The 24725-nt window shown below is 46.3% G+C and overlaps 1 protein-coding gene across 19 annotated transcripts in view; it reads right to left on the reverse strand.

The window, feature by feature from the left end:
* Positions 1-24725, reverse strand: part of ST3GAL3 (ST3 beta-galactoside alpha-2,3-sialyltransferase 3) — a 194142-nt gene that overhangs the window by 56174 nt on the left and 113243 nt on the right. For 14 of the 19 annotated variants that reach the window (XM_046006412.1, XM_046006500.1, XM_046006402.1 and 11 more), the window contains one exon: positions 19809-19901. In XM_046006412.1, the coding sequence (XP_045862368.1) occupies positions 19809-19901 (93 nt within the window). Of the gene's footprint in view, positions 1-4252; positions 4414-19808; positions 19902-24725 lie in introns of all 19 variants that reach the window. The other 5 variants (XM_046006488.1, XM_046006466.1, XM_046006479.1 and 2 more) reach the window with 1 other exon arrangement.

The raw sequence follows: 24725 nt of genomic DNA on the forward strand, positions 1-24725 counted from the left end.
AAGAGCATTCCAGGCTGGGGGAAGACAGCATGTGCAGCACAAAGGTGAAAAGACTACGGCTTAGCAGGGCGAGGCCACCCGGGGGTTATGGCACCAGGAGGCCTCAGCTCCCTGGTGCTCTGACAGCTCTGAGAAGCCTTCTTACTAAATTACAAGTTATCAGTTGCATCCTGTGTGGCTGGAGTTGCCCAAAGCCACACTTCCTGATACGTGGAGGCATTCCTGAATCAACAAATGCCAATCACGCGGGTTTGTATACACAGTCTGTGCAAGTCCCGACGGCTCCCGGCCGAGTCGCGGTACTGGAAGGCCTCACGGAGCGCGGAAGCGTCTGGGCTGTGAGGACGGCCCAGCAGCAGCAAACACTGCCACGGACCAGGTGTGCCCTGGCCAGGCGCTCGCTGTCGTGTCGGCCAGCACGAGGCCACCAGCCGCATGGATGTGGACCCCTCCCTCATGATGGCCCACGGGGCAGGACTCTTCCCCCACTTCGCACAGGAGGGAGCTGAAGCTGCTGTGACTAACGGAACTTGTCCAGGTTGTGCAGCCAGCCAAGTGGCAACACTGGGCTTCACACCCGGGTTTGCTTGACACCAAAACCAAGCTGCTTTCACTTGCGCAGCCCGAGGCAGGGCACCCCCAAGCCCCATTCAGTCTCTGTTGGACAGCCTGGAGGAGATGACGATGGGGCCCCGACCTCAAGCGATCACTGGCCCCGTGGTGAAGTCAGGTGGCAAAGACGTCCCTCCCCATAGCCCCTAACCAACTTCGCCCCAGCGCCAAGTCACGACAGACTGAATATGGCCGGACCGCTGCTATCCCAGCTACAGAGCTCTCTGCTTCCCAAAATCCAGGCCAACTCCCAGGAAAAGGCTGAAATACAGCTAGTAGCTCAGTGCAGTCATGGCCTGGGAAGAAAATGAGCAGCCTCCAGCTAGAGAGAGGGTAGGGGCTGCATGGAGTCTGTGTTCCTGCCCCCTTCTCTCTGCCTGCATCAAGCCCCCAGACTGCAGCTGGAGAGGGCTCATGGCTGCACAAGGACCAGAGCTGCTACTCACAGGGGTGGGTTCCAGGGCTCTTGGGGCTCCGGAGGCAGGGCTGAGCAGAGCAGTCTGTCCTTTCTTCCTTCAGCAAGTGCTCTTCCATGAGTCTCCGTGTGAGTCACAAAACAGATGGAGGAAGCCAGGTTCACTCCTGACCCTGCACCTTCTGAGCAGCGGTGACCGTGCTGCCAGCTCTCCCTGGCCAGGCTACAGTCCCCAAACCCTTTGCTTCCTCCTGATAATCTGAGCAGTAAAGGAATGCATTTTCATGCACATCCGAGACTGCTGGAGGCTGCTGGAGACTGGGCTGGGTCAAAGGCCCAAAAATCTCAGATGAGTTGTCCTTTGCCACAGCCTTGAGCCCCTGGGCACAGTTTGCTGTGCTCTGCTCTGCATTCAGCCTCAGGAGGACTAGGCTGCCAGCAGGACTGGCTCCATCAGAGGAAGCTACTGGCCATGTTAAAAAAAAAAATGGTTACTGCTTCTGAGGAAGGAGTCCTTCTATCAGGAGAAACACATGGGCTCCCAGGACCTAAACGCACCAGGGGTCATTCTCACCGCACCCTCCTTCAGGGGCAGGGGAAGAGTGGAGCCAAGCCCACTGAGGGGGAAAGGACGTGGATCTGAGGGGCAGCTGTGCACGCGTTAGCTTCTGAGCAGGAAAGAAAGGCCCAGGTGTATAGGCAGCAGCTGACAGAGGGTCCTAAAGGCAAACACAAAGCGGGCCAAGTCCTGCCCTTAATCCGCCTTGTGGGTCCTAGGGGTGTGCGGGACAGTAGAGCGGGGAGACAGGGAGTCAGGTGGAGACAGCCTTCTACCTGGCCAGAACTGCACCGGTCATAGCCACCGCAGGAAGCATGGAAGCAAGGCCAGTGCAGGCAGCAGGCACGGAACCATCACTAGGCTCCACAGAGCTGTTTCAGAGCCCAGACCCCGGGCACCACTGCCTTGCCCCATGTGGGGGTCTTGTTCCATTTGGGCATATGCTTCTTAGGCAAGCTCTGCAGCTGGCCTCTGGCCTAGACCCTCTTTCTTGAGGGCCTGAGCAACGTGTCCTTCTGTTTCTTCCAACCATCCATTTTCAAGCTTCTCGAAACTTCCCTGGACTAAGCGCCTGGAACACAGGGAAGGAGGGTGGATCTGACCCAACACAAGCCAACAGAAGAGGCATGGAGAGGTCACAGGGCCGGCTGCCAATGAACTTGCCTTTGTGAGGCTGCCACAGGTCAGGCCTGTGTCTTCCCCATTGGGGTCTCCAACAGCGGAGACCACATCATCTGGGACAATCTCGCCCACCCTCTGAGGTTCATGTATGAGTCACCTCCCTCCCAACTGTTCCTCCAGCCCAGACCTCTCCACCGAGTGGTTCACTGAACTCGTGCTATCTGGGTGGGGCTGTGGCTTCCCTCGGGCTACTTCATGTGCCTCGACCTGGACTCCATGCATGGTGCTGGCAGACAGGAGAAAGCTCTCAGGACCAAAGGCAGGCACGGTGGGCTGGCGTTCTGCCTGTCCCCAGCAGAGATCAGGCTTCAGCACTGCTTCTCCACTTCCCCTCTGGCTATTTCTCCGAGGAGACCAGTCACCCAGAGAGACCATCCCCGTTCCCCGAAATGCAGACAGAGTCAGAAGGGCAGGACCGGATCCAGAAAATGCCAGCAGCCTCCTCTCTGCCCACCTTCTGCCTGGACCCTGGGACGGGTATGGGAGGAGCTCAGATGGGAGCCCTCCCTCTCACTGCAGAGACGGAGAGACATGGAGAGACAGAGAGACGGAGCCCTGCAGGGCTATTCCAGTCCTGGAGCCGCTCGGCTTGGGAGAAGGGCCAGGATCACGTTTTGTGCTTTCACCAGCTTTCGCTCTTCACGAGCTGCACAGCTCCCCACGTGGGGATCTTGTACCTCAACCAAGAAAAGCAAAGCCGCTAATCTGACAAGATCAATCCTCAAATACCGCAGGAATGCAGCTGGCCGGCCTGCCTGCTCTCCCCAGGGACAGCACTTCTAAGCACCTCCAGGCCTCCTGCCGCCCCACAGAGCCTGCCGTGGGGTCTGCAAGGGAGGAGGCTGCCGCAGAGGCCCCATCCTTCCAGGCATGGCTCAGAGATCACCCGCCCCAGGGATCCCGCTCCCACATCTCTCACCAGCCCCTCCTGCCTGTGGACCTCCTCTGGGCCTCCACAGCCCTCTGTCCTCACGGCTTTCCGAGCGCAGACTGCGGATCTGTGCCTGTGTCCGTGTGCTGGCTCCCTTCACCTTGAGGCGTGGAGGTCCAGATGAGGAAAGGGAGGGCCAGCCCCACTCACTTCCAAAGCCTGGGCTCTTAGCACTACATTCCATGCTTCTCATCCCACCTGGGAAGAAGGGCCAGTTTGTTTGGTTTTTGAAACTTCAAGTCCCACAGTGACACTTTTATAAAGTGTAATAAAAATGGGGGTGCCTGGGTAGCTTAGTCAGTTAAGCCTCTGACCCTTGATTTCCGCTCCGGTCTTGAGCTCCGGGGCATGACTTCAAGCCCCGCATTGGGCTCCATATGGGAGTGGAGCCTACTTAAAAATACAAAAACGAAAACAAAAACAAAATAAAAATAAAAATAAGGGCTCCTGGGTGGCTCACTCAGTGAAGGATCTTCCTTTGGCTCAGGTCATGATCTCGGACTCCTGGGATCAAACCCCGTGTTGGGCTCCCTGCTCAGAGGGGAGTCTGTTTTTAGCTCTCCTACCGTGCGCTCTCTCTATAAATAAAAATCTTTTTAAAAATAAATAAATAAGGGGCGCCTGGGTGGCTCAGTGGGTTAAAGCCTCTGTCTTCAGCTCAGGTCATGATCCCAGGGTCCTGGGATCGAGCCCCACATCGGGCTCTCTGCTCTGCAGGAAGTCTACATTCCCCTCTCTCTGCCTGCCTCTCTGCCTACTTGCGATCTCTGTCTGTCAAATAAATAAATAAAAATCTTTCAAAAAAATTTAAAAATTTAAAAAATAAATAAAATGAATCACCAGCAAAATTAAAGCACATATAAAATATAAGCTCCATTCTTAAATTTTCAGATTTAACTGACATAAACTTACTCTAGTTACTACTGACATTTCTAAAACTTTACTGTCAATTTCTCAAAAATCTGGTTGCAGACTAACCCACACCACGTTTGATTCCATAGCACACAACAGGCTTCCGCCTGACTGGTACCCAAGGGTTCTGCCTGACATTTACCTTGAGGAGAAGCTGGAAAGGGGACAAGACATGGCTCCTCAGGTCCTGAACCCAGCAGGACAAAGACACTGACATCATCCGTGGCAGTTAGCAGACTGAGGCCTGCTCAGCAGACTGAGCAGCAGGTGAATTCAGAACCACGGAAAAACCCAGCAGGTTTTCTGCAACAGTCACCAGGGCAAAGAAGAATGAGTCCCCGATCATCTAGGGAAGGAGATTTTCCCACAGAAAACAACTTCTGGCCACCTACCACAGACCTGCCTGTAAGGGTTAATGTACTGAACAAAGAGGAAGGACACGGAATTCCCAGCTCTAAGGTACAGGGCGGGACAGGAGGCCTGGGGGGCTGAATTCCTTGAACGGTGGGGGAGGCAGAAGGCGGAGGCTGACACAGGAGTGGTGTTAATTTTTTTTTTTTTAAGTTTTGATTTATTTATTTGACAGAATGGGAGAGGGAGAGAAAGCACAAGAGGGGAGCAGCAGAAGGAGAGGGAGAAGCAGGCTCCCCCCTGAGCAGGGAGCCCGACGTGAGGCTTGATTCCAGGACCCTGAGATCATGACCTGAGCTGGAGGCAGAGGCTTAACCCACTGAACTCATCATCTGATGAGTGAGTCATCATCACTGAACACAGGCGCCCCTGAAGTGGGACTAATTTAAAAGCAGATCAAGGATTGGTTCCCCAAAGTCAGAACAACGGACACCGGGGAATACATGAAGAGAAAACTGACAGCAGAGAAACCAAGAGGACACAGATGGCAACTCTTCCAGCTTCAAACTGGAGTCCAGGTCAAAGACAGGCTCTTAGTTTCCCTAGCCCACACAGGACTGTAGACCCTTGGACACCAGGCAGAGAAGCCTGAGTTACTGAGCGCTCTGCACTTCCCAGAAAGGCCCAGCACCCAGGGATTTCCCTGCAGCGGCACCCACTGAAAATATTTAAAACACTCTGCAATCAAAAGGAAGCTACAAGATGGAGAGGAGAAGGAAGTTGAGGGAAATTGGAAGGGGAGGCAAACCATAAGAGACTATGGACTCTGAAAAACAACCTGAGGATTTTGAAGGGACGGGGGTGGGAGGTTGGGGGAACCAGGTGGTGGGTAATAGGGAGGGCACGTATTGCATGGAGCACTGGGTGTTGTGCAAAAACAATGAATACTGTTATGCTGGAAAAAAATAAATAAATAAATCCATGGGGGGGGGGGGGGAAGGAAGCTGCATTCCCCTACAGGCTCAGGGTTCAGGGCCATGACTCAGGACATAAGGTGGGGCTGGTGGGTTTGCATCCTAGCTCTGTGCGACTGTGACTTGGGCCAAGTTATAGCCTTTTCACCTGTAAAATGGGTATTAATAACACTTATTCCAAAGGGTTACTGCAAAGACTAAGTGAAATAATGAATATACAATGTTTAGCACCGTGGCCGGCACATAGTAGGAGCCCTCTAAAACTGCGTGACCTTTTATACGCACAGACTATGTATGTCTGCAGACAGAAACTAAGGTCTCTGAGGGACGGATTTCATGTATGGTACACAATGCTGAAGCTCTAGCACCTAGAAAAGTGTCTGGCACGTAGGAGGTGCTCATTAAAGATTTCTTGAACAAATGAAATGGGAGCTATTACCATTAGGTTTAGAGGATAATAGAGTCAATGTGGCAACTTTTTTTTTTTTTTTAAGATTTATTTACTTTAGAGAGACAGAGAGCAGTTCGGGCAGGGGTAGAAGGAGAGAATCTTCAAGCAGATTCCCTGCTGAGCACAAAGTCCAACTCTGGGCTCGATCCCACAACCCATGAGGACATGACCTGAGCTGAAACCAACCAACTGAGCCACCCAGATGCCCAATGTGGCAATTTTTTAAGGGATACAAGAGACTTCAGTATGATAAAACAGGGATATGAAGAAGTCAGTAAAGAGAATGAAGATCCGGGTTCCCGGGTTTTGGTCGAAGCTCTAGGAGAGGTTGAAGAACCAGGGCACAGGAGAAGGGACTGACCTCAGAGAAGAGATATTACAGAGGGCAGAAGTGTCAGGACACGATGACTAACTGGACATTTCGTTGAGAGAAGGAGAAAGAAGAATTCTCAGATTTCTGGCTCAGGTGACACTCTCAGGTGGACACTGCTGTCATTCATGGAAAGAGGCAATATGGACTGATTAGCTTTTAACGGAAATTCAAGGACTTGAGCATACTGAGTTTGAGATGCTTGAGAGTCATCCAAGTGGAGCTGTCCAGCAGGGAGTTGGGTATCTGGGTCAAGAGTCAGGAGCTGAGAGTCATTGGCACACGGGTTTTAACTGACACGGTCAAGTACGAAGTGAAGAAGACCACAACGGAGCCCTGGCAGACATCAGCACTTAAAGGTAGGCATAGGAAAAGAAGGCTGCTTGCAAGAGAGACTGAGAAGGAACAATCAGAGAAGTAGAAGGAGAACTGGAAGGGAGTTTGGACAAAGATTACTAAGAGGATAGAGTTTCAAAATGGAGGAAGAGATCAATAATGCCAACTGCTTCAGAGAGGTCAGAAAAAGAGAAGGTCTACCCTTGGATTTGTCACTTAGTCATTTCAAGTGATCTGAGCAAGAGCATTTCGGGGAGGAAGGTGGTAGGGGTAGAGAAGCAACTGCAATGAGTCTCTGTACACCCTTGGTTGAAGGGTGTTCAACTTGCTCCCAGTCTGGAAGGACAATAATTTTGTAGAAGCGGATGGTGCTCTATTCTCCTATGTAACTTATGGTATGTGACAAAGCTTAGCAGGGATGCCTTTCAATCCCACCATCCCTCCCTGGTATTGTAGCAGTAAGAATCCCAAGGATCCTTTTTGGAAGAGCTGAGAGGGAGGAGCTATGGAATGTGGGGATACCAGGTACCCAGGTACCCTGGCCAGGAGCCAGCAAACTTTCAAAACCGCTGAAGGCCGTGCATTAGGCTTCTTGTACCTTCTCACACAAGGGCCCCAAAACATGCAGCTGGGATTCTGTCAATATTCCAGACTTCCTGCTTCAGAGAGCTCAGCAAGGTTTCAAAGGCCATCCCTACACTCTTGGGCATTCAGCCAGCATGGACCATGGCAATAATTCCTTAATGGTATGAAAATCACAGATACACACAGTCACAGATAGATACCAGGCAACTTGGTCTTTCAAAAGCAGAGCGGATCTCAAGAGAAGTGATGTTTTCCTCTGTAGAGCCGGGCAAGAGGGTGATTTCTACACCAGTACCTCATCAGCTAGCACCAGACATCAGGTAGACCTCTGTACTTTGGCCACTAGCCAGCCTGTCCATGAGACAGCAGCTAGGAGAGGAAGCAGCATGTGGCAGGTAAGCTGGCGGACTCTGTGGTCAGAGTGCTTGGGTTTGATACTTGGCTTCATCACTTCCTATCTTCATGACCTTAAGAAAACTGATCCATTCTCTCCACCCCCATCTTCCCATACTTTCAGCTGGATTAATGACAACACCTATCTCATAATATTGTTGGGAGGATTAAAGCAGGAAAGATGGGACAAGGTCTCATCAGACGATCTGATACATCAAGAGGCATCAGCTATCACTGCCACTGGAGCATGGCCATGGCCTGGACTTGGCTTCTTCTTTCTGCTTTCTGCTGAGATCACTTGACCCAGTCTTAGCCTGTAGATGCTATGCTCGCTCCCCATGCTGAGTGGCTCCATTGGCCACCATCTAAAAGACATGATATTAAATCTTTCACCAAGGGGTGCTTGGGTGGCTCAGTCAGTTAAGGGTCTGACTCTTGATTTTGGCTCAAGTCGTGATCTCAGGATCGTGAAATTAAGCCTGGAGTCGGGCTCCGTGCTGGGTGTGGAGCCTGCTTAAAATTCTTCTCTCCCTCTGCCTCCCAAAAATAAATGTAAAAATTAAAAAAACAAAAAACAAAAAACCTTTCACCAAAGCAGAAAAGGTGACTCAAACATACGTAATAAAGGATTGCCAGGAAACTAGGGTGTGCCAAGTTTCATCAGTTACACTTTTTGCTTTAAAAACATACATTCCCTACCCTGCTCCTAAAACCTACGTTTTAAATGTTTATCATCATCTATTCTGGGATCTTCCTTCCTGATAAAAACTTATCTGATCATGATAAAAGTCTTTGAGAAAGTGGGAATTCACTTAGTAAGCGTCTAACATGAAAATTTTCTGGAATGATCAACATTTATACCCCTAAGACACATCTCATTTCATTCTCTTGACTTAATGAGATAAGTAATACTCAGACTTTTCCAAGATCCCACAGTATGTTAAGTGAGAAAGCTGTGAGAACTTTCTGTCTCATCTCATCTCTTTCCAATCTTTCATGTATTAGTATATGTCAAAATAATTCTTCTACATCAAAATAATTATTCTCTTCACTCTTTCCATTAGAAGAGTATTGTACCACAACCCTCATACCCTCGGTTTCTCCATTTCCTGAGGGCTCCCCCTCTTCCCTGTCTCTCTCATTAGCAGAAGATGTCTCCAGGCAGGCAAGTCTCAGGGAAAGAAAGGAAGACTTCCTAGCAGACAGCACAAAGGGTTATGAGGGAACAGGCTGGCTTTCCTGAGAAGCAGGACTCTGTAGGCAGAACAGGCTGGCACATCCATTTCCATCGCCTGCTCCTCCATATGTATCCGGGTGTGGGAGTCAGTGACTGGATGGGCTCTGGGAGAAATAAGGCTTAGGAACAGACTAAGAATGTAGGTTTCACACAGCACTTGGTTTAAAAACAAACAAACAAACATAAAGATTTAATGGTTTAGACTGTGTCAAAACTACCACTTCAAAACTGCATTAAGAGGGCACCTGGGTGGCTCAGTGGGTAAAAGGCTCTGCCTTCGGCTCAGGTCATGATCTCGGGGTCCTGGGATCGAGCCCTGCATCAGGCTACCTGCTCTGCTATGAGCCTGCTTACCCCTCTCTCTCTCTGCCTGCCTCTCTGCTTACTTGTGATCTCTGTCAACTGAATAAATAAATAAATAAAAATCTTAAAAAAAAAAAAAAAAAACTCCATTAAGACCTTCTGTGTCAACTGTTGATGGCATAGCAGCACCCAGGTGGCTCACTTGGTTAAGCGTCTGTCTTCAGCTCAGGTCACAACCGTGGGGTCCTGGGATCAGGCCCCACGCTGGGTTCCTTGCTCAGTGAGGAGCCCGCTTCTCCCACTCCCTCTGCCCCCTGCTTGTGCTCGTTCTCTTGTTCTCTAGCTCAAAAAAATTTTTAAAAAAGTTGATGCTATAAAAATCAAAATCCGGATTTTTACTTAGTACATTTGGTCAAAGTTATCAAGAAATGCTAGCTACCCACAAGGAAAAAAAGAACATAAACCCAAGTTACAACACCAGGGATCACTCCTAACACCGAAACAACACAAAACACCCACAACAAAAACCCTGACGGGTTAATTCAAATATAAATAATAAAGGTATAAAAGGACTAGAAGAAAGCACAGAGGAAGACACCTTCACAGACCACAATGTATGGACGTAAATTCAAAAACTGCTTACTGAAGGCAATTTGCCAGTAACTTTCAAAGTTGCAAATGCCTGTAATTGTGATCCAGAAATATTTTTCTTTATTCTGGACGACCTCACATGTGTAGGAAATGATGTACAGAAAAGGTTATTCAATGATGTAATAATATGTGTAATAAAGATTAGAAAATGCCTAAAAGTCCATCAATAGGGAATCACCTAATTAAACTACTGTATATCTATACAATGAAATGCCACATAAAACAGAATAAGGTACTCCTGTTTCTAGCCATGATGGAATAACAGGGATGAGATTTAACCTCTTACCTTAAACAACAAGGAAACAAGTCAAACTATGTGAAAAACAAACAAACAACAACAACAATAAAAAACAGTTTTCAGACCAGTACAGGGAGGAGGAACCCAAAGAGAGCCCAGTGGTCTTTCAGAGTTCAGAAAACAAGCCACAATTTAAAAGACCAAAGGGCTAGAACTTGTGGAGAAGACCAATATAGAGGACAGAGTTCCACAGAAAGCTCTAGAGATCTGCGAAGGGGTCCCCTCAGATCTTTAGCCAAGCACTTCTCTGTGTATATATATGAGAGGAAAATCTGAGGCTGAGAAAAGACCACCAGGAAGCAGTAGACCAAACAGTTCCTGATGTCCATACAGGGCTGGGAATTGTTAGTCTTTTTTTTTTTTTTAAAGATTTTATTTATTTATTTGACAGAGAGAAATCACAAGTAGGCAGAGAGGCAGGCAGAGAGAGAGGAGGAAGCAGGCTCCCCATGGAGCAGAGAGCCCGATGTGGGGCTCGATCCCAGGACCCTGAGATCATGACCTGAGCCGAAGGCAGCGGCTTAATCCACTGAGCCACCCAGGCGCCCCGGGAATTGTTAGTCTTTACACAAACCTGAGTGGAAATAAATCAGAGTGGAAATACTTCATAAAGCACAAGGCACGGGGCTGAGTCCTCAGAATGGTACAACATTAGAAATGGGGATAAATTAGCCCCAGACAAAAGACTGCTCATGACCTGCACTAACAGTGTTAAAAGCAAGCCTCAAAGGGCTAAAACCGATTCCAAGTAACTCAGCCACATGCCCAAGCAAAATTCAAGCACTCTTTAAAAGAATAAAACAAAAATCTATCGCAGAAAAATGTAAACTTTGCAATGTCTGGAATCTAATAAAAAATTACCAGGCAGGTAATTTGATGTGGGGCAAGGAATACAAAGAGCCGAAAAGGGCCATAACCAGGAGGGAAATCATCAATAGGAACCATTCCGGAAATGACAGTGACGATGGAATTAGCAGACAAGGATATGAAAACAGCTATTGTAAATATATCCCACATGTTTAAGAAAGTAGAAGAACACATGAGCATAACAAGGAATGAAATGGAAGGTATAAAAAGACCTAAATGAAACTGGAGAGATTAAAAACTCAGTAACTAGAATGAAAATACAGCAGATGGGATAAACAGCTGACTGGACACTACGAAAGAGAACTCAGTGGACGTGAAGACTTAGCAATGTCGACTACCCAAAATGAGGCACAGAGAGAAATAAGACTGGGGGGCAGTGAGGGAAGGGCATCAGTGGCCTGTGGGATTCCCTAGACTCCTGGGAAGAGAGGTAGGGTAGGAAAAATATTTGAAAAAAAAAAAAAAATAAGGACAAGAAAAAGTCCAAATTTGATCTTTAAAAAACCAGTGACTATGAACCCATAGGTCCAAGGAGCTGAGAAAAAGTCCCAAACTAAAGAAAACCATAACAGGGCATATCATAATCAAATTGCTGAAAATCAGTGACAAAGAGAAAAAAAATCTCAAAAAGCAGCCAAAGGAAGATAAAGACATTACATATGAGGTAAAACTAGATAAGAATGACAGAGACTTTCATTAGAAACTATGCAAGCTAAAAGAAAATGAAGTTATAATTTCAAAGTAATTGGTGTGTGTGAAACGCTCAACCTAGAATTATATTGTCAGTCCCCTGCCCCCCTCACCAAAAAAAAAAAAACAAAAAAAAACAAAACAAAACTTTCAAAACTTAATGTAAGGGTTACCTGGGTGGCTTAGTGGGTTAAACGTCTGCTTTCGACACAGGTCATGATCCCAGGGTCCTGGGATTGAGCCCCGTGTTGGGCTCTCTGCTCAGCGGGGAGCCTGCTTCTTCCTCTGCCTGCCCACTCCCTCTTGTGCTCTCTCCCTCTCTCTCTGACAAATAAATAAAATCTTTGAAAAGAGAAAAACCTTAATGTAAAATAAAGACTTTATCAGCGAAACTAAAGCTGAAAGACTGCATTGCCATGAAATCTGACTCATAGGAATCATTATAAGAAGTTCTTCAGGCAGATAAAAAGGGAAACCCTATGGAAATATGTATCTATACAAAGGAAGAAAGACCCACAGTAAAAAAAAGTTTGTGGATAACTATAATAGATCTCCCTCTCATTAAAATTTTTTTTTAAATTGGGGGCACCTGGCTGGCTCAGTGGGTACAGCATGCAACTGAGCCTTGATCTCAGGGCTGTGAGTTCAAGCCCTACCTTGGGTGTAGAGATCACTTAAAAATTGTGGTAACATACACATAACATAAAGTTTACCATCTTAAACTTTTTTTTTAAAGATTTTATTTATTTATTTGATAGAGAGAGAAATCACAAGTATACAGAGAGGCAGGCAGGGTGAGGGAAGCAGGCTCCCTGCTGGGCAGAGAACCCGATGCGGGGCTCGATCCCAGGACCCTGAGATCATGATCTAGGCCGAAGCAGAGGCTTAACCCACTGAGCCACCCAGGCGCCCCTTAAACTCTTTTTTAAAGATTTATTTATTTGAGAGAGAGATCATGTAAGCACAGGGAGAGACAGAAGGAGAGGCAGAGACAGAATCCTCAAGCAGCCTCCCTTCTGAGCATGGAACCTGATGCAGGGCTCGAACCCAGGACCCTGAGATCATGACCCAAGCCAAAATCAAGAGTCAGGCACTTAACTATCTAAGTCACCCAGGTGCCCCCATCTTAAACATTTTTTTAAAGTAAGCTCTATGTCCAACATGGGGCTCAAACTCATGACCCCAAGATCAAGAGCTGCATGCAAGATGCCCCACATCGTAAACATTTTTGAGTATACAATTCCATAGTATGACAGTACATACATACACATTATGCAACCAGTCTCCGGAACTCTTTTCATCTTCCAAAACGGAAATTCTACATCCACTAAGCAACTTCCCATTTCCCCTCCCCCCAACCCCTGGTAACCATGAATCTGTTTTCTGTCTCTACAAATTTGACTACTCTATGTACTTCATATAAGTGGAACCAAATGTATTTTCCTTTCTATAACTGGCTTATTTCACTTAGCATAATGTCCTTAAGGCTCACACATGTTGTAGCATCTTAAAATTTCCTTCCTTTTTAAGGTTGAATAATGTTCCACTGTATGACTATATCATATTTTGTTTATCCTTCCATCTCTCTAGATAGACACTTGGATTGCTTTGGCTATTGTAAAATAATGCTGCTCTGAACATGGGTGTACAAATACCAGCTTGACCCTGCTTTCATTTCTTTTGAGTGTATATCCAGAAATGGAATTGTTGGGTCACAGAGTCACTCCATTTTCAATTTTTTAAAGGAATTATCACAGTGTTTCCATAGTGGCTGCACTATTTTACATTCTGGCCAACAGTGTACAAGGGTTCCAATTTCCCTATATCTCTGTCAACACTTGTTATTTTCTCTCTCTCTCTCTCTTTTTTTTTTTTTTTTAAAGATTTTATTTATTTATTTGACAGAGAGAGATCACAAGCAGACAGAAAGGCAGGCAGAGAGAGAGAGAGGGAAGCAGGCTCGCTGCTGAGCAGAGAGCCCGATGCGGGACTCGATCCCAGGACCCTGAGATCATGACCTGAGCCGAAGGGAGCGGCTTAACCCACTGAGCCACCCAGGCGCCCTCTCTCTCTCTGTTTTTTGATCGCAACCATCACCAAAATGGTACACATTTTATCCCACGACTCAGGTCTCAATCAACTTAAAAGTATTAAAATTATACAAAAAATATTCTCTGATCTGAAAAAAATAAGCCAGATATCTGCAACAAAAAGATGTTTGCAACATCCTCAAATATTTGGAAATTAAGCAAAATGTCAAAAGAACCCATGGGTCAAAGTAGAAATCACAAGTGAAGTTAGAAAATATCTTTAACTCAATGAAAATAAGAATACAATATCAAAATTTGTGGGATGTAACTGATAGTTTTTTAAAAAGACTTTATTCATTTGAGAGAAAACAGAGAAAGAGCACAAGCTGGAGGGAGGGGCAGAGGGAGAGGGACAAGCAGACTCTCTGCTGAGCAGGGAGCCTGATGTGGGGCTCCATCCCAGGACCCTGAAATCATGACCTGAGCCAAAAGCAGATACTTAACCGACTGAGCCACCCAGGCATCCCAGCTGATATAGCATATAGAGAAAAATTTGTAGCATGAAATCAAGGAATCAAATCAGTGGTCTAATCTTCTATCTCAAGAAACAAGGAATAAATTAAACCCCAAATAATTGTAAGGTATGAAATAATAAAGAGTAGAAAACAATGATTATAGTGAGAAAAATACCAAAAGAGAAAAAAATCAATGAGCCCAAAAGCTAGTTCTGTGAGAAGATCAATCAAAATGATAAACCTCTAACCACAAAGACTAGGAAAAAAAGAGAAATTATGTATTTCATGTCAGTATATTTAACAACTGAGATGAAATCTACAAATTCCCTGTCAGGCATTAACTACTAAAGAAGAAATAGGAAGCCCGAATAGAAATATGAAAGTTCTAGATCTATTAAAGAAATTAAATTCTTGTTTCTTTTTAGAAATATAATTCTTACTTTAAAAAACCTGCCCACAAAGGAATTTTCCTTTTTTTTTTTTTTAAGATTTATTTATTTATTCGAGACAGAGAGGGGAGGAGGGGCAGAAGGTGAGGGAGAAAATCTGAAGCAGACTCCCCAATGAATACAGAGCCCCGCATGGGGCTCGCTCTCACAACCCATGACATCGTGCCCTGAGTGGAAACCAAAAGTCAGATGCTTAATCAACTGAGCCGCCCACATGTCCCAAAGGCATTTTTTTTTTTTAAAGATTTTATTTATTTATTTGACAGAAGGAGATCACAAGTAGACAGAGAGGCAGACAGAGAGAGAGAGAGGGAAGCAGGCTCGCTGCTGAGCAGAGAGCCCGATGCAGGACTCGATCCCAGGACCCTGAGATCATGACCTGAGCCGAAGGCAGCGGCTTAACCCACTGAGCCACCCAGGCGCCCCCAAAGGGATTTTCTTAATACAAAACCTAGGTCTCCCTAGATATCTTTGCTGATAAATCCTATCAATCATTTAAAGAAAATTATTATCAGTTCTACACAAAACTTTCAGGAAACTGAAGATGAAGGAATATTTTTCTCACTTGTCCTATGATGTCAGCATTACCCTGATGCCAAAACTAAAGACATTACAAGAGCAATATTTCACATGACTGTTTATGTGAACAAAAATCCTTCATAAAACATTTGTAAACTGAACCCAGCCATATATAAAAAGAACAATACATTAGAGCCAAATGAGGTTTATTCTAGTAATAGAAGGTTGGTTTAACATTCGAAAATCAATCAATGAAGAACAAATCATTGTGATTCACCATATTAATAGACTAAAGGAAAAAAAAGCCGTATGGTCATGTCAAAAGATCCAGAAAAAGAAGCATCTGACAAAATTCAACACTATTCATTATAAACATTCTCAACAAACCAGAACTAGAAGAGAACTCCCTGTATCTGGAAGGTTATCTATGAAAAACCTGCAGCTAACACCGTAATGGTGAAAGACTAAAGATCTTCCCCCTGAGACTGGAAACAAGGCAAGTATACTCACTCTTACCTCCTCTGTTCAACACTGTACTGAAGATTCTAGCCACTGCAGTGGGCCAGAAAAAGGAAAAAGAGGCATCCAGATTGAAAAGGAAGAAATAAAACTGTCTTTATTAACAGAAGACCTGACTGTTTATATTAGTTTATATTAGTGCGATATCGTGCAAGGACAGACAGACATAAACATCTGTGGAATGGAACAAGGATTCCAGAAAGAGACCCACATATACTTGCCTGTTCATTTTCAACAAATATGCCAACATAATTTAATGAAGAGAGACTAGTCTTCAACAAATGGCTCTGGAACAATTGAGTGTACATATGCAAAACTATATATAAAAATTCACTTGATACAGGTCACATACTTAAATGTAAGGGTTAAACCTATAAAAATCTAGAAGAAAACGTAGGAAAAGACCTTTGACTTTGGACTAAGATTTCTTAGGTAAAATACTAAAAACAAAATCCATAAAAGAAAAAAAGAAACAACTGAGGGGCACCTAGGTGGCTTAGGGTTAAGCATCTGCCTTTGGCTCAGGTCATGATCCAGGCATCCTGGGATCAAGCCCCGCACTGGACTCCTTGCCCAGCTAGAAGCCTGCTTCTCTCTCTTCCACTCCCCGTTGGTGTTTCCCCTCTCACTGTCTCTCTCTCTCTGTCAAATAAATAAATAAATCTTAAAAAATAAAAAAAACAAAACTTGATAAACTGGACTTCATCATTATTAAAAATTTCTGCTCTGTAAAAGACATTATTAAGAGAATAAAAAGACAAGCCAGGAAGAAAATATTTGCAAATCACTTGACAGAGGTCTTCTATCCACAATATGTAAAGTTGCCTTACAATTCAATAGGAAGACAACCAATTTAAAAAAAGAGATTTGGACAAATCCTCAAAGATAAAAGAATGCCAAACATCAGAAAGGATGAATACCCAACTTTTGTATCAACATGGACGGGACTGGAAGAGATTATGCTGAATGAAATAAGTCAAGCAGAGAGAGTCAATTATCACATGGTTTTGCTTACCTGTGGAACATAAGGAATAACACGGAGGGCACTGGGAGAAGGAGAGAAGTGAGTGAGGGAAATAGGAAGGGGAGACAAACCATGAGAGACTGTGGAGTCTGAGAAACAAACTGAGGGTTTTGGAGGGGAGGGAAATGGGGGCTTGGGTGAGCCTGGTGGTGGATATTAAGGAGGGCACTGGGTGTGGTGCACAAACAATGAATTTTGGAACACTGAAATAAAATAAAATAAAATCTATTAAAAAAAAAAAAGAATGCCACGGCACCTGGGTGGCTCAGTGGGTTAAGCCTCTGCCTTCAGCTCAGGTCATGATCCCAGGGTCCTGGGATCAAGCCCCGCATCGGGCTCTCTGCTCAGCGGAGAGCCTACTTCCCCTCTTCTCTCTGCCTGCCTCTCTGCCTACTTGTGATCGCTCTCTCTGTCACATAAATAAAAAATCTTAAAAAAAAAAAAAAAGAATGCCAAATAAGCACATGAAAATGAAACTGAGTATCATTACTCATTAGTAGACTACAAATTAAAATCACAGTCAGGTATCACTATAAATTAGAATAGCTACAACTCAAACACTGATGGCAGAGATGTGGAGCAACCGGAACTCTTCAACATTGATGGCAGGAAAGCAAAACAGCACAGTCAATTTGGAAAACAGTTTGGCAATCTCCTATAGAGTTAAACATATACCCTGTATACAAATGTTTCTAGTGGCTTTCATTATAATCACTCCAAACTAGAACTTACCCCAATGTCTTTTGCCTAGTGAGCAGATGAACACACTATATTACATCCATACAACAGAATGCCATTTAGCAATAAAAAGGAACAAATGATACACACAACTCACACGTGAATCTCAAATACATTATACCAAATGAAAGAGGCACCGTCAAAAGGCTTTCCACTATGTGATTCCATTAATATACATTCTGGAGATACTCCAGGAACAGAAAACTGATCAGCGGTTGTTAGGGTCTGGCGGTTAGGGGAAGGGTTAACTACAAAGCAGTCAAGGGAAATTTCAGGGGCTGATGTTGGAAATGTTCTAGTGGACTGTTGTGGTGGTTGCTCAAACGTATGCATTTATCAAAACCCCTATAACTACATCAAAATGTCAACTTTACTGCATGTAAATTAAACTTCAATAAATCTTACTTTTTAAAAAATTATGATATAGCCATACAATCGTATGTTATGCAATCATACAAATAAGAGTACCATATATGCTGGTAAGAGGATAACCTCTAACATACATTGTTAGGAGCAAAAAGCAAGACACAAAACAATAAACATGATGCTCTATTTATGGTACCCCTGGCTGTCTCTGGGGCAGGGATGTGAAGCAGGAGTATATACCCTTTTGCACATTTTCAGTTATTATTTCTTTAACCATATGCTTGTATTACTTTCAATTAGAAAAAGTTAAAAAAAAAAAAAAAAAGATAAACCACACCTATATCCAGGTCAAGAAAAACTCACGGGTGTCTGGCCCAGCAGACCGAGTCAAGTAAGCCTACAAAAACATTTATAAGAATATGGAACATAGGGGCGCCTGGGTGGCTCAGTGGTGCCTGCCTCTCTGCCTGCTTGTGATCTCTCTCTCCGTCAAATAAATAAATAAAATCTTTAAAAAAAAAAAAAAAAAGAATATGGAACATAGCACCAGACACTTTAGAGGTGCCCAATAAATACCTGGGGGAAAAACATTGTTTGGAATAAACTCAGAAGGTATACCCTGGACAAAGAGATTTCCATCTGGACACCAGATACTCAGCCAGCAGAGCCCCTGTTTTAGACAAGGAGGCAAGCTTGGGTTGCTCACATTAGAAAAAGAAAAGGAGCGGGGTGCATGGGTGGCTCAGTCAGTTAAGCATCTGCCTTCGGCTCAGATCATGATCTCAAGGTCCTGGGATGGAGCCCCGCATTGGGCTCTCTGCTCAGGGGGAAGTCTGCTTGTGCTTCTCCCTCTGCCCCTCCCCCCAACTCATGCATGTGCATGCTCTTTCTCAAATAAATAAATAAAATCTTTTTTTTTTTTAAGATTTTATTTATTTATTTGAGAGACAGAGATCACAATGAGGCAGAGAAGCAGGCAGAGAGAGAGGAGGAAGCAGGCTCCCCGCTGAGCAGAAAGCCTGATGCGGGGCTCGATCCCAGGACCCTGGGATCATGACCTGAGCCGAAGGCAGAGGCTTTAACCCACTGAGCCACCCAGACGCCCCTAAATAAATAAAATCTTAAAAAAAAAAAAGGCATAAAAACTAAATATTCTGGATTTACTTTCAGGCAAGCTGTTTCTCAGCATTCCTCTGCAGGCACGTTGTGTGCCCTAACTTCAGCCTGCTCAGTGATGGGATGCAAACCATTCCCACAGTGAACAGATCACACCCCAAGAGGCCATTGCCACCTCCAGAGCTCCTCCCTGTGGCACAAGTGCCACAACCCGACTCCCAGAGGTCCTGGGCAGCCTTTCCTCTAGCCACTCTAAGTCAGACACTCCAAGAACTTTCCAAAGGAACAAAATGACCCTGATAGTCTCCCTGCACTCCAGACTGCAAAATCCACCCTGGCACGTCAGTACTGACTCTATACCACGGCTTCATGGAAAGAAAACCCAAGAGGAAAAGGCAGATATGTAAGCAAGGCCCTCCAGCAGTGGTAAAAGGAACTCCCAGGGTTTGGCATGGTTTCTTTCAGCAAGCCTGGTATCAGGAAATCAGGAACATTAGAATGCAAAATGGACAAAGAGAGAAGGTGCTGGAACAGCCAGCCTCTGAAACTCCTCTTTGTTCCCTGCTTTATTTGGATACGTTTCCCTGAAGTCACGTAGTTTTGATACGTGGCTCGGAGCCTCTGTGCTGGGTAGCCTTGTCTGGCTGCCACTGGGTACCCGGCTTCCAAGGAGCAGCCATGAAGGTTCAACCCGCTCCCTCCCCTCCACAGAGACAGGTTGTGCTGGCAGGTGTAAGCTCCCAGAGGCAGGATGTGGGTAAGGTATAGCAAGGGCAGAGAGTAGGATTGGCATAGGAACCACCCAAACAAGCCCTTTCCAGGTACCCACAGACTCTAGGACACAGAGGTGAGCTACAACAGAATCTCACATTCTCAGAGCACATCCTGGGCTGCGGGAAGAAAGGGGAGCACTTACCGGGGAAAGATGGCAGTCATCAGGGCTGAAGCATAGCCAGGCTTGCAAGCTCCTTCTGAAAAGTTTGCGTACTTGGTAGCTAACTCAGCAGGCCTATGGGAAGAGAAGGAAAGTCACAATTTGCCAGGCACTCAGCAATCAGTGGGGTATACGTTCTTGAAGAGCTGTAGGTTTTTTAAAACCTTGAATAAAGCTTCATTCTCAGCAATCAGGGTTTCAGCCCCTTTTCTACACCAACACTTCTGGGGGATGGGGTGGGGGGAGGGTGAAATCCTAAACCCAAAGCCCTAAAGGAATAAATAAATTAGCAATGCCCCTCTTACAGAATTTGGTAAAAGGAACTCACTGGGTTTTGCACAGATTCTTTGCAGCAAGCTTAATACCAAGGAAAGCAGGAACTCCATCCAGGCTCCCCGGCTGGGCAAGTAGAGTTCCAAGACCTAGGGGAAGAGTGGTCCGGGCTTTGACAGTCACAGGCACTGACCTCTTAGGCTTCATTGTGGGGCTCAACACGCCAGCCACGCCTGCCTCTATTCTCTCCACACAGACATACTAGGACCCAGCCAGCGGGAACCACTCTCAGTATCCTAAAGCCAAGTATCTGTTGGGGCTACATCATGATCAGATGTTTAGTTGTAGATGCTCTCCTGCTCTCCTATTCTCTGTGCTTGGAATGTTCTTCCTTGCCCCTTTCCATCTGGCTACACCTACTTGGTCCTTCACAACTAAGTTCAGGTCTCCACTCCACTGGGAGTAATCCCCTGACCCCCAGGTTGGGCTAAGTGCCTTCCCTATGCCCCACGGTCCGTCCCCCTGCCACCCACATTATATGCTGTATTATACTAGAATTGCTGGGAGTACATCTCCCTCATTATGCTGTGAATTCCCAAGGCTGGAGTCTGATTTAACCCTGCATCTCCAGTCCCTTGTGAAGAGAGGGGCCCACAGAAGATGTCTGTTAATTTTCTGACAGAGCAACATGACTCTGCCACAGTCTCACGAACTTGTACCGGAAACGAGACGATCTCAGGAGCCCACAACCCAGAGTGTTTGCTGAATATCTGCGGGATATTTTTCAGAGGACTTGTGTGTCCTAGCTCTGGTTTTGTGGCGGCAACTACAATCAAATCCCTTCATATCTTTGGGCTTCAATGTCCTTATGTGTTCCCCGTGGGGCTGGAGTCACTGCCCCGCCACCAAAAATTCTTGCCAGTGCAGTCCCGAGAAAACCACAGTGGAAGAACGGGACACATTCAGTGGCTGCGAGGCTGGAGGCCCTGCGTGCTGGGGCACCTGAGAGAGCGCTGGCGGGCTGCCAGTTCCCAGGCCCAACAACACCTCCCCCACCCCGCCTCCACCCTTGGGCCCGCTGCCAACACACTGATGCCCAGCTGCTCCACCGAGCTGGGGCCCCATGGTAAGTCTCCCCTCGGGGCTGCCTTCTGCAGGAACTGGGTGGGGCAGGTCTGGGGGGAAGGGAGCTGGCGCTGGCGCCTGGACTGGAGAGCCAGGAACGATGATGCCACCGCTAGCGTGTGTCATGTGTGATTCACTCGTGTGCCCCTATGGGCTAGCCCAGGGCCTGGCACAGAGTAACTGCTCACTGAATTTAGACAAACTCAGCTATATCCACGTGCAATTTCTTCCAGAAATCTACTTTTTTTTTTTTTTTAAATATACCCTTTCCTACCAATGAAATGTGAAGCCAGAAATGCAGATGCAAATGCCCGGCGCTAAGCCAGCGCCCGAGACTTTATTTGGTAGGCAAAGGAGAGTCAAAGGTTTAACAAGAGAATTTACGTAACAGTATTTGCTTATGTAACCAACTGTATTTCTGAAACAAAACTTAAACTCCAGCACAATCGATGACCTTGCAGGAAGCTCTCAGACTAGGCACAGTGATTGAAAGATTTTTTTTTTTCAGTTCTTCAACAGCCGTTTGAGTAGGTCCTCTTAGTTATTAATTTACACAGGAGCTCAGAAAGATAAAGAGACTTATCCAAGATCCTATGGCTAGGGAAGTGGCAGACAGCAGGGCGGGAGCTCCCAACATGGCACCACCACAGCGCGGACCATGGTAAGCGCCGTCACACAGGGAAGCGCCGAGTCCGCGGGCACCATGGAAGTGGCCAGCGCTGGTAGAGAGGGGTAGAGAAGAGGGTCAAGAAGGCCTCACACTGCTCTTTGAAAGTGTGTAGACAAGCTGCGAGGTGTCGTGAGTTCCTCATACCCGTGCCTCCCAACCCCCTGCCATCTGTGTGCCTGCCTTGTAACCGTTCCTGTGTTCTTTTTCGGTTCCAGAAGGTCTCACTCTGAAGACGAAAGAAGGACTGCAGTTGCCCCTCAAACACACTGCCCCACAGAAACGTACACACGACAAGAGACAAGGCTTTGGCCACGTCTTTCCTCTGTCTGGTTTACACTGTCCACCTCTGGCAAGATGCCTCAGGAATAAGGTCCATGGGGAGTCCCAGGTCTGCAGACTCAGGTCATCTATCGTGGAGAAGAGGGGGCACTGGCCAGCTGGAGCACAGGGAAGCCAGAACCCAGCCGGGAAGGCTCTTCCCATGAGAGTGCAAGGTAGCCCAATGTCGAAGATGAGCAGTTCTAAATCAACCCCCATTTAAAAGGCGACAGTAACTTTTAGAACATACAACCCCGAGGACAGTGGGCCAGGTCAAGTTATTACCAAATTAAAATGCCTTAGCAGTGGCCTCCTGACTACCCCAGGGAGAGAAGAATAGGGGGAGTGTTGGGGATTCTGAGTCATACAGCAGGCTGAGACCTCTGGGGCAGTTAGCGGTCAAAACCACCAAGATTAACAGTCGCCAACTCCCTCCGGCCAGAATAGTTAGTTTCTCTAAGGCACTCACACTCCAAATGCCAGGAGGCCCCCACAGATGTCTGATCAAATCATTTAGCCCTTGTTCTTCTCATACTCTCCAGCTGGCCTTTCATTTTGGGAGATTTAGCATTTCAACCAGTAAGAGCACCCATTGTCTTGCAAACGTGACTACCAAGCCCCTGGGGTGAAGAGTGTGAACCACTGCACTCAAGAGGAAAGCCAGGCGGACAGACTGGAACCCAAGAGAAGGAACCACACTTCCACTCCCCTGCCTCACCCAGCAGCACTGAGTTTAAGGATGAGGCTGCGCAGAGGTTCTAAGTGGGAAGAGCACGGGATCTGGAATGAGACACTTTCCCAGAGGTCACTGGCAAGTTGCGTGACCTTGGGCAAGTGATGGAAAATCTGATTCTCATCTTGCTTATCTGCAAATGGGAACCACTCAAATGCCAGGGATCTTGGGAGGATGTGGTGAGAAAGCACCCTCGGAAGGGCCAGCCGTCCCCTAGAGCACCACACGCGGTTATGTGAAACGCGAGGTGGCAGAGGCAGGCATCCAGATTACGGAGGCTCCGAATGCCTCGCTTGGGTTTGGATTCTGTGATAGGGGCGTGTCCCTGAAGGATGCCCAGTGGGAGAGTGCATTTAGGGATCAAAGCTGGGGAGGTAAGGGAAGGCTGGAAGGAGCAGTCCATGAGAGAGAACGCTGATCTGGAGACAGCGAGTGCTCTGCCCATTGCTGAAGGCCAGGAGTGTCTCAAGAAAGACGCAGGAACCACCTGCATGGAACACAGTGGAAGGCCTGGCAAGGTGTGGCCACTGGCTGGACAGCTGGCTTTGGCAACATGGAGGTTACTCCTGACTTTGAAAGAGCTGGTTCACTGGAGAGTGGGGGTGAAAGGCTGATTTCACTGGGTTTAAGGGAAAACAGAACGAGTAGAGTCACGGAATAGAGACTACTGTTTATGCTCTAAGGGGAGACAGAGAAATGCGGCAACAGATGAAGGGAGGCAGCAGGGAAAGATGTTTTTTGAGGTTAGGAGACAGCTTAGCACGTTTGTAATTTGGCTGGAATAGGAGGGCAACTCCTAATGCGTCAAGAGATAGGACAGCTGTAGGACAAATGTCCTTGAGGAGGTAGGGAGGGGAGAGGAGGGGGACAGACCTAATACAAAAGTAAGAGGGCTGGCCTTCCTCTGCTCGCCCCTCCCCACCCTGGCCAGCGACTGCCTAGTCACCTTTGCACCCATTTCTCTCCCCAGCAGAACCAACCCACTTGCCTGCAGACCTCATTTCATCCAGCCTACTTTCACCTTAGCTGGCTCACTTGTCGCCATGCTCTTTCCTGCCCCCTTCCCTCCATCCCCCTCATTCATTCGTTCATGCATTCACTCAACAAACATTTGGAGGCGAGTCACTCTGCTAGGACTTGGTCCTGGCTCCACCCCCCTTCCTAGTTGCATGACTTTGGCCATGCTATGGATTTGCTTTGTGCCTTCAAGGCCACATCTTTAAAAACTGAGATGGTACTCACACAACTGTCCTGAGGATTAGGGTGAGAATAAAGTGCTTTTAAGTAACTGGAATTAAAATATAAACTTAAAACAAAACAAAACAAAAGACATGACCAAAAAATACAAAAACAACAACAACAACAACAAAACACACACACAACAACAACAAAAAATAAACTGCATCCAGGTCTTTGTGTGGCTTAATAGTTCATTTGTCTTCATCACTGAATATTATTTAATTGTATGGATACACTTTGTGTATCCATTCACCTTGAGAGATATCTTGGCTCCTTCCAGTTTTTGATGATTTTGAATAAAATTGCTAACATTACTTATTTTAAAAAAAGAGAGAATAAAGTGCTTAGTATAACGGCTGGCACTCAGTTTTCTCTCAATACATGCTCACTGTAACAGCCTTGTTGTGGGACACTGCAGGACACTGGCCTGGGATTAGGGACACAATGATGGCTAGGACCTGGTTCTGGCCCACCACCAGTTACACCGAAGAGTAAATGTCCCTTTAAATGAGGCTTCTCTCCTAGACCACGAAAACTGAGC

Source organism: Meles meles, chromosome 1, assembly GCF_922984935.1.
Source record: "Meles meles chromosome 1, mMelMel3.1 paternal haplotype, whole genome shotgun sequence".
Lineage (NCBI taxonomy): Eukaryota > Metazoa > Chordata > Mammalia > Carnivora > Mustelidae > Meles > Meles meles.